The 14,787-nt window shown below is 46.6% G+C and overlaps 1 protein-coding gene across 1 annotated transcript in view; it reads left to right on the top strand.

The window, feature by feature from the left end:
- MTTP (microsomal triglyceride transfer protein) overlaps nucleotides 1–14,787 on the top strand; it is a 142,274-nt gene that overhangs the window by 38,171 nt on the left and 89,316 nt on the right. Inside the window, exons 2-3 of the mRNA XM_063918627.1 lie at nucleotides 3,386–3,573; nucleotides 11,281–11,424. Coding sequence (XP_063774697.1) covers nucleotides 3,386–3,573; nucleotides 11,281–11,424 — 332 coding nt within the window. The remainder of the gene's footprint in view (nucleotides 1–3,385; nucleotides 3,574–11,280; nucleotides 11,425–14,787) is intronic.

Here is a 14,787-nt window from a genome sequence, read left to right as displayed (position 1 = left end):
GAGCGATCTAGCAAAGACCGCTCAGCACACATGCATGCATGCAGGCCAATCTAGCGGGTTGCTCACTTCACCCGCTGGGTGAAATGAGCGCCCCCCCCCTCCCCCGCACACTCAGCACACATCGCGCTGTGCTGAGCGGGGGGAGAGATGTGTGCTGAGCGGTTCGCTCAGCACACATCTCTCCTGCATCGGCCGGTGAGTACTGACCTTAAGCGTGATGTGTGCTGAGCGAGGCGAGGGGGACGGGGGGCTGCTCATTTCACCCAGCGGTGAAATGAGCGACCTGCCAATCTAACACCGGCGATAGCGACGTGCATCGCTATCGCTGTGGGGCATACACACGGAGAGATGCGTGCTTAACTTCTAAGCAATCTAAGTCAGATTGCTTAGAATTTAAGCACGGATCTCTCCGTGTGTACCCAGAGCCGGATTAAGGTTATGGGGGGCCCGGGGCACTTCAGACAATGGGGCCCCTAATAAAGAGGCAGGAACATGAATTAGATAGATGATATATATATATATATAGAAACCAGAAAATGGAGCACTCACCAGTCATTGGGCCAGATGCATCATCGCTTGGAAAGTGATAAAATGGAGAGTGAAAAAGTAACAGCCAATCAGCTCCTAACTGCCATTTTTCAAACACAGCCTGTTACATGGCAGGTAGGACCTGATTGGCTGGTACTTTTTCACTCTCCATTTTATCACTTTCCAAGCGATGATGCATCTAGCCCTTAGTCCTTAAATATGCACCAAATTTATTTCATTGACAGCATAATTCAGCTGCATCTTGCAGCATAATAAAGGTTTTCTCAAACCTTGCTGCGTACCGTGCGCATGCGCTTTTTCCACCTAATCGTTCCGTTGTGAAAAACGGCAACGAGCGAACAACTCGGAATGACCACCAGCATTTGCAATGCTGCTAAAAGCAGCTAGCGAGCGAACAACTCGGAATGACCACCATGGTTTTGCCCAATTGCTAACAAACTTGCTGCTGCGATCAACTCAGAATTACCCCCTCTATGCGGGAGATGTACTAAGCTTTGGAGAGTGACAAAGTGGGGAGAGACAAAGTGCCAACCAATAAGCTCCTAACTGCCATGTAACAGGCTGTGTTTGCAAAAAGAGTTAGAAGCTGATTGGTTGGTACTTTATGAAGCAGTGAAAAAAGTGGAGAAGTTGCCCATAGCAACCAATCAGCTGATCAGTACAATTGTATAGTATGCAAATTATAAATGTTACTTCAATGCTGATTGGTGGCCATGGGCAACTTCTCCACTGGCTCACTTCTCCACAATTTTCACTGCTTCATGAATAGACCCCTACGGGGGAGATGTACTGAGCAGTGAAAAAAGTGGAGAAGTGAGCCAGAGGAGAAGTTGCCCTTTGGAACCAATCAGCTGCTCTGCATAATTTTATAATATGCAAATTACAAGTCTTACTTCATTGCTGATTAGTTGTCAAGGGCAACTTCTCCACTGGCTCACTTCTCTACTCTTTCCACTGCTTAGTACATCTCCCCCTAAGTCTGTATCTCTTCCCCAATTTTGCCTAACAGGGCTTGTATGTCTGAAAGACTTTTCATAATACAGTACAACAGCATTGGGTATAGCCTATGGCAGTAATAGACAACCTGATACAGTACAGGGCAGTGGCCAATGTATAGCAGAGGATCATGCAGGTAGAGAGAAGAGACTACTGGTGCTCAATGGCAGCAGCCTCCCTGAATCCCTAGTCTAACCCATGGGTGTGGCATGCGTGGTCGGCAGCGGAATACCGGTGGTGGGGGAGGGGAGGGGCGAGCACAACAAGCCCCTTGTGGGCTCGCTGAACTCGCCATGCTGCAGGCTTGGTGCTGGACACCCACGAGTGGGAATAGTCCCTGTTGGTCGGCATGCCAACCATCGTGATTCTGAGGGGGCGGGATGTAGGGGGAGCATAGGTGTTTCTATAATGGGTGCAGTGTGTGCGGCGCACACATGCACCTAGATCCAGGGGGCCCCACACCGCACACACTACACCCATGTATTATACTTACCCCTCCGGTGTCCTGCTATTTCCAAGTGATTTGTGCATGCGCACTGAAGGTGTCCCCGGGAACAAGGCGCGGGAGCCATGTTCCCGGAGACCTGCGCATGTTCAGTATACTCTGGCATTATACCAGAGTCTACTGCTGCCGAAGAGGAGGGGGCCCGTGGCGAAGGCTGCACACGGGTCCCCTCCTCTCTTAAAATGCCCCTGAGGGGGGTATTGTGACTGGCGGTTTCCTAACCGCCGGTCACATAACTACATCCCCTAGCACACAGCAGTCTCCTTTCTCTCTCTGCATCATGTGCTGTTGCACTGCTAGATATTGGCTTGCTGTATAGGGAAAGTGAGAAGTGTTACAGGGAAAGGGGAGCAATCGCACTGATTTATGAAGTCGAAGAGTCTGCATGGGTGAGGACGCTAACATCTGTCTTGCCTCTAGGCAACTTGGATGAAGTTACGCCACTGGTTGCACTGCAGGTGGGGCAGAGGGTATGGGTCGTTAAGTCGACCCAACTAAGCTCGACACTCATTAGGTCGACCACTGAATGTCGACACTGCGATTAGGTCGACATGCATTAGGTCGACGTGGGCGTTAGGTCGACATGTACTAGGTCGGCAGGTGACAAGGTCGACATGAGTTTGTTTTTTTTACTGTTTTTGGTGTCGTTTTCTTCGTAAAGTGATGAGGGACCCCAATAAGTGCACCGTGTCCCCTCTCATCAAGCAAGGTTACAGTTCCAATCGTAGTCCACGTGGATCGTTAAGTATGAAAAAAATCCAAAAATGTATAAAAATTTAGAAAAACTCATGTCGACCTTTTGACCTGTCGACCTAGTACCTGTCGACCTAACGGTCATGTTGACCTAATGGCAATGTCGACCTTTAGTGGTCGACCTAATGAGTGTCAACCTGAGTTGGGTCGACCTGACGACCGTATCCCGGGGCAGATGTAGCATGTGCAGAGAGAGTTAGATTTGGGTGGGGTGTGTTCGAACTGAAATCTAAATTGCAGTGTAAAAATAAAGCTATCTAACATTTGTGGGCCTCTTGCAAAAGCAGCCAGTATTTACCCTGCAAACATAAAAATACAAAATGTTTGTTCCAGACACATGCTTTTTTGCTTTACTTTCAAATTTGAAATCAGGCCCAAATCACCATGTGAACAGCGGCATTGTGTGTGGATTGCATGCAGCTCTGAATCAGGACTATTTTATACTTTATGTGCAAAAAAACATACATTCTTGTTTACAGGAAAGGCACATTACAATTTTCCATGTTCTTTTTTTTTATTTATTTTTTGGACTATTATATTTATGTGGTTATTTATTTTTATTTTTTTCTCTGATCCATACAGTTCAGACAGCAGGTCCAAGGCTTAACAATGATAAGGTATATAAATATTTATACACAACAGAAGTATTCATTGATAGACCCAGTGGATCTCTCCCGGACAGTGTGGGCTACAAGATTTCATCAGAAGTAGAGGTCAATTTAATATGGAGAAATCCTAAGAGCAAAGATGACCAACTCATCAGAATTGGGGTATGTGTAACATGATGTATCTATCGCTGTGGATCTTGTATGTTCACCCCTTAATATGAGACCACAATGAGTCTTTTCCTAAAGCACATTACTACCCTACTGTATTTGCTTGATCCATAGGTAGGTAAACACTTAGCCGCAGTAAAAAAAATTATGAAATTCAATTGATGCCCTCTTTTTTTGTGGAAGTTCCCGGATCCATGTGTTTTCGCAATCACGGCCAGGAAAAACGTCACTTATTGCGGATTTGGTTTCTCTTGCCTCCGGGTAGGTGAAAAAAAGTCCCCTATAATGCCAGCTATAGACATCAATTGAATTACCCCCTGGGATCAATTAGCTGTGGTAATTTACCATGGCTAATTGAATTCCCCCTATGTAAAAGGACTTGCTCTCTTACATTTCCACACCTGGACTGAAACGAATGGTATTCGGTTGCATCTATAAATTCACGCAGCACAAATATTTAACATCTAGTATTTGCAGAACAAGAGGAATTGTACTATGCCATTGGTTAATACTGAAACATAGGGACATTTCCTTGTACGAACTTTTCAATCGGAAAATCTGAGAATTATCTCTTGTTAACTAATGACAATTGTCAGCTAGACCAAGAGCCTCATTTTGGTGCCAGTTTAATAATTACACTAATTAAACTTTTTTTAACAACATGACTGAAATAGTGGGATTTTGACTAAATCATACACTCTAAACATGAATTTGGCAATAAAAAGTTTGTAACACATCACGTTTTTATGTTATAGTCCTATGTTCTTTGTTTTAAAAATATTTTACCAATGCAAATTAACTGAATGGCTTAAAGCAAGGATAATACTGGGAAAAGAGTCTCATATTCAATGTTAGCCTTTGAAAATCCCTCAGCTTTTGTTAGACAGAAACAACAATCTTCTAAGTGACTAGTTGTTTCTTGCTAGACCATAGGACCTATAAAAAACAAACTATTCTTGTTCCCCTTCATCCATTTCATCAGACTTAAAGGTGCATACACACTTGCCGATAAAATGAATGACGTCGCTCGTTTTCTTCCTTCCTGAGTGACGTCGTTCACTTTCTCGACGACCGATGCACGGCACCGCGGGTCGTTAGTATTTTTGAATAATTTTTTTTGCCTTAATAACATAAGAATTTTGTTATGTCAAAATCAACAATACTATTTTCTCTAACGTCCTAGTGGATGCTGGGGACTCCGAAAGGACCATGGGGAATAGCGGCTCCGCAGGAGACTGGGCACAAAAGTAAAAAGCTTTAGGACTACCTGGTGTGCACTGGCTCCTCCCCCTATGACCCTCCTCCAAGCCTCAGTTAGATTTTTGTGCCCGAACGAGACGGGTGCAGGCTAAGGGGCTCTCCTGAGCTGCTTAGTGTAAAAGTTTAAAGTAGGTTTTTTATTTTCAGTGAGACCTGCTGGCAACAGGCTCACTGCACCGAGGGACTAAGGGGAGAAGAAGCGAACTCACCTGCGTGCAGAGTGGATTGGGCTTCTTAGGCTACTGGACATTAGCTCCAGAGGGACGATCACAGGCCCAGCCATGGATGGGTCCCAGAGCCGCGCCGCCGGCCCCCTTACAGAGCCAGAAGACTGAAGAGGTCCGGAAAATCGGCGGCAGAAGACGTCCTATCTTCAATAAGGTAGCGCACAGCACCGCAGCTGTGCGCCATTGCTCTCAGCACACTTCACACTCCGGTCAATGAGGGTGCAGGGCGCTGGGGGGGGGCGCCCTGAGACGCAATAAAAACACCTTTTTTGGCAAAAAATACATCACATATAGCTCCTGGGCTATATGGATGCATTTAACCCCTGCCAATTTTTCCATAAAAAAGCGGGAGAAAGGCCGCCGAAAAGGGGGCGGGGCCTATCTCCTCAGCACACTGGCGCCATTTTTTCCTCACAGCTCCGTTGGAGGAAGGCTCCCTGACTCTCCCCTGCAGTCCTGCACTACAGAAACAGGGTAAAACAAGAGAGGGGGGACACTAAATTGGCATATAAATATATACAGCAGCTATATTAGGGAAAAACACTTATATAAGGTTATCCCTATATATATATATAGCGCTCTGGTGTGTGCTGGCAAACTCTCCCTCTGTCTCCCCAAAGGGCTAGTGGGGTCCTGTCCTCTATCAGAGCATTCCCTGTGTGTGTGTGTGCTGTGTGTCGGTACGTTGTGTCGACATGTATGAGGAGGAAAATGGTGTGGAGGCGGAGCAATTGCCTGTGTTAGTGATGTCACCCCCTAGGGAGTCGACACCTGACTGGATGGTCTTATGGAAAGAATTACGTGATAGTGTCAGCACTTTACAAAAGACTGTTGACGACATGAGACAGCCGGCAAATCAGTTAATACCTGTACAGGCGTCTCAAACACCGTCAGGGGCTCTAAAGCGCCCGTTACCTCAGGTCGATACAGACACGGACACTGACTCCAGTGTCGACGGTGAGGAAACAAACGTATTTTCCAGTAGGGCCACACGTTACATGATCACGGCAATGAAGGAGGTTTTGAACATTTCTGATACTACAAGTACCACAAAAAAGGGTATTATGTGGGGTGTGAAAAAACTACCCGTAGTTTTTCCTGAATCAGATGAATTAAATGAGGTGTGTGATGAAGCGTGGGTTTCCCCCGATAAAAAACTGCTAATTTCTAAAAAATTATTGGCATTATACCCTTTCCCGCCAGAGGTTAGGGCACGTTGGGAAACACCCCCTAGGGTAGATAAGGCGCTCACACCCTTATCAAAACAAGTGGCGTTACCGTCTCCTGATACGGCCGCCCTCAAGGAACCAGCTGATAGGAAGCTGGAAAATATCCTAAAAAGTATATACACACATACTGGTATTATACTGCGACCAGCAATCGCCTCAGCCTGGATGTGCAGTGCTGGGGTGGCTTGGTCGGATTCCCTGACTGAAAATATTGATACCCTGGACAGGGACAATATATTATTGACTATAGAGCATTTAAAGGATGCATTTCTATATATGCGAGATGCACAGAGGGATATTTGTACTCTGGCATCAAGAGTAAGTGCGATGTCCATTTCTGCCAGAAGAGGATTATGGACGCGACAGTGGTCAGGGGATGCGGATTCCAAACGGCATATGGAAGTATTGCCGTATAAAGGGGAGGACTTATTTGGGCTCGGTCTATCGGACCTGGTGGCCACGGCAACGGCTGGGAAATCCACCTTTTTACCCCAGGTCACCTCTCAGCAGAAAAAGACACCGTCTTTTCAGGCTCAGTCCTTTCGTCCCCATAAGGGCAAGCGGGCAAAAGGCCACTCATATCTGCCCCGGGGCAGAGGAAGGGGAAAAAGACTGCAGCAGACAGCCTCTTCCCACGAACAGAAGCCCTCCCCCGCTTCTGCCAAGTCCTCAGCATGACGCTGGGGCCTTACAAGCGGACTCAGACACGGTGGGGGCCCGTCTCAAAAATTTCAGAGCGCAGTGGGCTCACTCGCAAGTGGACCCCTGGATCCTGCAGGTAGTATCTCAGGGGTACAAATTGGAATTCGAGACGTCTCCCCCTCGCCGGTTCCTGAAGTCTGCTTTACCAACGTCTCCCCCCGACAGGGAGGCGGTATTGGAAGCCATTCACAAGCTGTATTCCCAGCAGGTGATAATCAAGGTACCCCTCCTACAACAGGAAAAGGGGTATTATTCCACGCTGTTTGTGGTACCGAAGCCGGACGGCTCGGTGAGACCCATTTTAAATCTGAAATCCTTGAACACTTACATAAAAAGGTTCAAGTTCAAGATGGAGTCACTCAGAGCAGTGATAGCGAACCTGGAAGAAGTCCATGTCCCAATTTGCCCTTCTCACCAAGGGTACCTCAGGTTTGTGGTACAGAACTGTCACTATCAGTTTCAGACGCTGCCGTTTGGATTGTCCACGGCACCCCGGGTCTTTACCAAGGTAATGGCCGAAATGATGATTCTTCTTCGAAGAAAAGGCGTCTTAATTATCCCTTACTTGGACGATCTCCTGATAAGGGCAAGGTCCAGAGAACAGTTAGAGGTCGGAGTAGCACTATCTCAAGTAGTACTACGACAGCACGGATGGATTCTAAATATTCCAAAATCGCAGCTGATTCCGACGACACGTCTGCTGTTCCTAGGGATGATTCTGGACACAGTACAGAAAAAGGTGTTTCTCCCGGAAGAAAAAGCCAGGGAGTTATCCGACCTAGTCAGGAACCTCCTAAGACCAGGAAAAGTGTCAGTGCATCAATGCACAAGGGTCCTGGGAAAGATGGTGGCTTCTTACGAAGCGATTCCATTCGGCAGATTCCACGCAAGAACTTTTCAGTGGGATCTGCTGGACAAATGGTCCAGATCGCATCTTCAAATGCATCAGCGGATAACCCTGTCTCCAAGGACAAGGGTGTCTCTCCTGTGGTGGTTACAGAGTGCTCATCTCCTAGAGGGCCGCAGATTCGGCATTCAGGATTGGGTCCTGGTGACCACGGATGCCAGCCTGAGAGGCTGGGGAGCAGTCACACAGGGAAGAAATTTCCAGGGCTTGTGGTCAAGCATGGAAATATCACTTCACATAAATATCCTGGAACTAAGGGCCATTTACAATGCCCTAAGTCATGCAAGGCCTCTGCTTCAGTGTCAGCCGGTGTTGATCCAGTCGGACAACATCACGGCAGTCGCCCACGTAAACAGACAGGGCGGCACAAGAAGCAGGAGGGCAATGACGGAAGTGGCAAGGATTCTTCGCTGGGCGGAAAATCATGTGATAGCACTGTCAGCAGTGTTCATTCCGGGAGTGGACAACTGGGAAGCAGACTTCCTCAGCAGACACGATCTTCACCCGGGGGAGTGGGGACTTCACCCAGAAGTCGTCCACATGATTGTGAACCGTTGGGAAAAACCAAAGGTGGACATGATGGCGTCCCGCCTCAACAAAAAACTGGACAGATATTGCGCCAGGTCAAGGGACCCTCAGGCAATAGCTGTGGACGCTCTGGTAACACCGTGGGTGTACCAGTCAGTGTATGTGTTCCCTCCTCTTCCTCTCATACCAAAAGTACTGAGAATCATAAGAAGGAGAGGAGTAAAGACTATACTCGTGGCTCCGGATTGGCCAAGAAGGACTTGGTACCCGGAAATTCAAGAGATGCTCACGGAAGACCCGTGGCCTCTACCTCTAAGAAAGGACCTGCTCCAGCAGGGACCATGTCTGTTCCAAGACTTACCGCGGCTGCGTTTGACGGCATGACGGTTGAACGCCGGATCCTGAAGGAATAAGGCATTCCGGATTAAGTCATCCCTACCCTGATCAAAGCCAGGAAGGATGTAACCGTACAACATTATCACCGTATTTGGCGTAAATATGTTGCGTGGTGCGAGGCCAGGAAGGCCCCTACAGAGGAATTTCAACTGGGCCGATTCCTGCATTTCCTGCAAACAGGACTGTCTATGGGCCTCAAATTAGGGTCCATTAAGGTTCAAATTTCGGCCCTGTCAATATTCTTCCAAAAAGAACTAGCTTCTGTTCCTGAAGTTCAGACGTTTGTCAAGGGAGTACTGCATATACAGCCTCCTTTTGTGCCTCCAGTGGCACCTTGGGATCTCAATGTAGTTTTGGGATTCCTAAAATCTCATTGGTTTGAACCACTCACCACTGTGGACTTAAAATATCTCACATGGAAAGTGGTAATGCTGTTAGCCCTGGCTTCAGCCAGGAGTGTATCAGAGTTGGCGGCTTTATCCTATAAAAGCCCTTACCTAATTTTTCATACGGACAGGGCAGAATTGAGGACTCGTCCTCAATTTCTCCCTAAGGTGGTTTCAGCATTTCACTTAAACCAGCCTATTGTGGTGCCTGCGGCTACTAGGGACTTGGAGGATTCCAAGTTGCTGGACGTAGTCAGGGCCCTGAAAATATATGTTTCCAGGACGGCTGGAGTCAGAAAATCTGACTCGCTGTTTATCCTGTATGCACCCAACAAGCTGGGTGCTCCTGCTTCTAAGCAGACGATTGCTCGTTGGATTTGTAGTACAATTCAGCTTGCACATTCTGTGGCAGGCCTGCCACAGCCAAAATCTGTAAAAGCCCATTCCACACGGAAAGTGGGCTCATCTTGGGCGGCTGCCCGAGGGGTCTCGGCGTTACAACTTTGCCGAGCAGCTACTTGGTCAGGGGCAAACACGTTTGCTAAATTCTACAAATTTGATACCCTGGCTGAGGAGGACCTGGAGTTCTCTCATTCGGTGCTGCAGAGTCATCCGCACTCTCCCGCCCGTTTGGGAGCTTTGGTATAATCCCCATGGTCCTTTCGGAGTCCCCAGCATCCACTAGGACGTTAGAGAAAATAAGAATTTACTTACCGATAATTCTATTTCTCATAGTCCGTAGTGGATGCTGGGCGCCCATCCCAAGTGCGGATTGTCTGCATTACTTGTACATAGTTATTGTTACAAAAATCGGGTTATTGTTGTTGTGAGCCATCTTTTCAGAGGCTCCTTCTGTTATCATGCTGTTAACTGGGTTCAGATCACAAGTTGTACGGTGTGATTGGTGTGGCTGGTATGAGTCTTACCCGGGATTCAAAATCCTTCCTTATTGTGTACGCTCGTCCGGGCACAGTATCCTAACTGAGGCTTGGAGGAGGGTCATAGGGGGAGGAGCCAGTGCACACCAGGTAGTCCTAAAGCTTTTTACTTTTGTGCCCAGTCTCCTGCGGAGCCGCTATTCCCCATGGTCCTTTCGGAGTCCCCAGCATCCACTACGGACTATGAGAAATAGAATTATCGGTAAGTAAATTCTTATTTTTTTCAGGACCATGGATGTTACTAAGGGACTGTCTATTATATCTCTGTTAAGTTTATGGTGGCAACTGTTTACAAAATATGTTCCAATCATTCTTAAGCCGCATACGCACAGTGCGATATGAACTACTGATATGGACTATATAGTTCATATCGGTAGAAAACAATGGACCCTATTCAGATTGGATCACGGAGACGGAGCTTTGCGGGGGCGGCGTCAGGGAAACGGAGGAGTGGTGTGGCAAACGGGGGGTGTGGCGTGGCTGCCTGACATCACACGCAGCTGCTCCAATCAAAAGATGGCGGCAGCCCTCCTGCTCTTTCTTCAATCATGCCGATATTGTAGTGTGACTGCAATTTTTTATTTGGACGCAGAGATGGTTAGCATGCTGGGCGGCCTTGCCCTGCTATGGGCGGCCACCAACATGCGAGCAAAAAAGCAGAATTTGCAATCCTTACTGAATAGGGTCCATAGTACATATCGCACAGTGTACATACAACTTGTGAAGCCGATTCACGCTTCCACGTGGTCGGTATCGCAAGAAAAAATAGACTGTGCAGGCAGGTCAATTTTGACTACAAAGTGTACAATCTAGTTTCTAGTCTATTCAAAATTGTACATAGTCAAAATTGCACTGTGTGCATAGTAAATATCGATGGTTCTGGGCTCCGGGAGTTTAAGGGAAATCGCAAAGTAAAAATCGTCCTTTAGGCAGAATCACACCATTTGTAGGCCTCTTTACAATAGCTGTTTCTCCAGCTGCATGTAATTAAAAGGTGTTGCCTTACACCAAATGCCAATTAATACAAGTATTGAAATGAATTACGTACAGCACTGCCAGCACACTTCAGTAACCTGTGTTGGAAAATACTTGATGTGTCTTTACTAACAAAGTTATCTTTTGTTTCAGATGAAAAATATTCAGGTGGATAATATATATAAACGCCCAAATGGTCAAAATATTTTCTCTGAAACCAGTGCTGCAAAGATCCTAGGGGAGACTACCCTGTCTATTCTTCAGAGACCAATCCTTATACAATGGAACCATGGAAAGGTAAGAAAATAAGGATTGTTAGACCACTGTTGTCTTCTCTTATGGTGATATTACATTAAATGAATCATTCTGCCGCAACTTCCATACTTCTCTGAAGTTGTTTGGAAAATGACATTGATGCATTTATGTTTGTGCAGCTTGTAATTCGCAGGTACAGTACAGTGTGTTCTCACAAAATCTCTGTAATGTACAGCCGAGATAAGAAAGTGAGATCCGGAAAAACTCACCTCAATGCTGACCGATAAAAACTGCTGCACTCTTGATACAAAGACCCCTAGCCAGGGGCACTTTAACTGAGGAGTGGGCCCGTGTGCACCTCCTGATGGGCCCCCTCCTCTGCACGGCACAGTAGTCTCTGGCAATGTAACGGAGTTTACTGTGCATGCGCAGGTCTCCGGAAACATGGCGACCACCATGCTCCAGAGACCAATTTGGCTACTACGCATGCACAGCGGCCATTTTGACTGTGCTTTTGGCTGCGAGAGCAGCGCCCGATGCAGGACTCCGGAAAGGTGAGTATTAAAATATAGGTGCAGTGTGCGTGGTGTGGTACCTCCCTGGACCCAGGGGCCCGTGTGCATTGCACACATTGCACCCATTATAGAAACGCCAATGCCCCAAGCTCTTTATTGTAAACACATTAGCTGGACTATTTAAATATAGATTTATGGTATCAATGCTTGATGATGTTATTCCATACAAAACAAATGCAGGAAAATTTAACTTAAATATTAATTAGACCTACTGTAGTATTCTAGTATAATGAGGCATGGTTCTAAATGGGTGTAGTACTGGTGACCGGCGGTCAGGAGACCGCCGGTCAGCTTTCCGACGCCGGGATCCCTTCAGCATACCGACGCCGGGATCCCGGTGGGGAGGGGCGAGTGCAGCAAGCTGCGGGCTCGGTGGCGACCTGCGGTCGCCACGGGTTCTATTCCCACTCTATGGGTGTCGTGGACACCCACGAGTGGAAATAGTCCCTGTTGGTCGGCATGCCGACCATCGGGATAGTGAGCCGTCGGTCTGGTGGAGGAGGTCATGTGACTGTCGGTCAGCTGACCGGCGGTCACATGAATACCACCCGTTCTAAATGAATCTGTTTCAGGCATTACTTTTTAGCTCTCACACCTGACCTTTCATTGTTGAAGTGCAGTAAAACGACCTTGATTTTATCAACACATACCAATAAAACTAATAAATGAGATAGCTGTATAAAGGTCACATACAACCAATGACACAAAGACACATGTTCAAATTAGTGGGAGCCTTATCTTAATGCTAAAGAAATGAGCATAGATGGTATGTCACCCACATACACTGCTGTAAGTACACCTGGGCAATACATTTGGAATGGGGCAGTGACAATGAAATCACACAGAGCTGTTCTGTTTGGAGGAGTGTCATGGGAGTGTTGCACTATTCTGAGTAGTACATACAGAGAAGGTTCACCTGTTACAGATGGAGGTCTTGCACCTTGCATAGGACTGCCAATACTAATAATGACTGTTGCAGCAACCGGTGTAAAATTAAAGGGCAGCAAAGGTTTCCGTTTGCACATGCATGAAAGCCTCATTCACGGGCATATTAAAAGAGGAGGGGACCCATGTGCAGTCTCTGTCTGGGCCCCCTCTCCTCTGTAGCTGGCAGTGTAGTCTCTGTGAGCGACGGTGCAGTAGAGTCTAGCACTGTGCTAGTCTTCTGTGCATGTGTAGGGCTCCGGGAAAATGGCATGTCAGATCCATATTAACTATGCTGAATCTCAAATTAGTATAAAGGCCAGTACACACTGGCAGAGATGTGTGCTGAGCGATCTAGCACAGACCGCTCAGCACACATCTCTCCCCCCGCTCAGCACAGCGCGATGTGTGCTGAGCGAGGGGGGGGGGGGGGTGACGGGGGTGCCGCTCATTAACCCAGCGGTGAAATGAGCAATGTGCTAGATTGTGCCTGCATGCCGGCCAATCTAGCACCGGCGATAGCGACGCGCGGGGCCGCACCTTGCTATCGCCGGGGGGCATACACATGGAGAGATCTGTGCTTAACTTCTAAGAAATCTAATCAGAGTGCTCAGAATTTAAGCACGGATCTCTCCGTGTGTACCCCCTTAAGATAGTAAATAAAGCTTCCACAGCAACACACAAAAGCAGCCACTTCTTGCCGACTTAGGGGACCATTTACTAAGCAGTGATAAGAGCGGAGAAGTGAGCCAGTGGAGAAGTTTCCCTATCAACCAATCAGCAGCTCCGTATAATTTTATAGTATGCAAATTATAGATGTTACTTCAGTGCTGATTGGATGCCATGGGCACTTCTCCACTGGCTCACTTCTCCGCTCTGATCACTGCTTAGTAAATGTCCCCCTTAGACCTGCAAACTACTGCTTTGTCAATAGTCAATTAAATTCCCAATTCTATCTGAAGGAAAAACAAGTATCACATATAGGTACAGTTATTATGAAAACTTTACAAGTTACAGAAAATATTGAGCTACAATATAAGAGGTATATTATTTACTAAAGTTTGGATTTTCAGAAGTGGAGATGTTGCCCATAGCAACTAATCAGATTTTAGCTATTATATTCTAAAAGATGCAAGATATATGATAAGTAGACTCTGAATGGTTGCTATGGGCAACATCTCCACATCTGTAAACCCACACTTTAGTAATTATATCCTTAAGCAGAGTCGGCCATAGGCATAGGCAAACTAGGCAATTGCCTAGGGCATTTGATATGCCTAGGGGCATCAGCAGCTTCTGCTGATTAAAATGATATGCGGCATGCCTATATTCTGTATGTAGCATTTCATATGCAGATACAGCCACAGTCTCACACAGTATATAGGCATGCTGCATATCAGTTTAATCAGTAGAAGCTGCTTATGCATCCTAGCCACATAGCAATGCAAATAAGATGTATTTTCATTAAAAAAAAAAAGTGCCCGACGTTAGCATTGATGCAAGATTTGTGAGGACGCATCTGTATCCAAGCAGAGGCAGAGGTCACAGTGTTAGTGGAAGTGTGAGTGCTGTGTGCATGTGAGTGGGTTGGTTGTGCAGTAGTGTTCGGAATATGTGTAAGGAGTATTATGTGTGTAATGTAAAAATGCATTAATAAGGTGCAACATATGTGTAAAGGGCCACTATGTGTGTCATTATGTGTATAAGAGCATTAATAATGTGCAGCATATGTGTAACAGGGTACTACTGTATGTGTGTCATTATGTGTATAGGGGCACTAATAATGTGCAGCAAATGTGTAGGGGGCACTATGTGTGTCATTATGTGTATAAGGACATTAATAATGTGCGGCATATGTGTAAGGGACATTATGTGTAAAAGGGCATTAATAAAGGTTGTCATAATG

The sequence above is a fragment of the Pseudophryne corroboree genome, chromosome 1, assembly GCF_028390025.1.
Source record: "Pseudophryne corroboree isolate aPseCor3 chromosome 1, aPseCor3.hap2, whole genome shotgun sequence".
NCBI classification, from domain to species: domain Eukaryota; kingdom Metazoa; phylum Chordata; class Amphibia; order Anura; family Myobatrachidae; genus Pseudophryne; species Pseudophryne corroboree.
The sequence above is the reverse complement of the archived record's forward strand: the minus strand, read 5'-3'. Positions and strand labels throughout refer to the sequence as shown.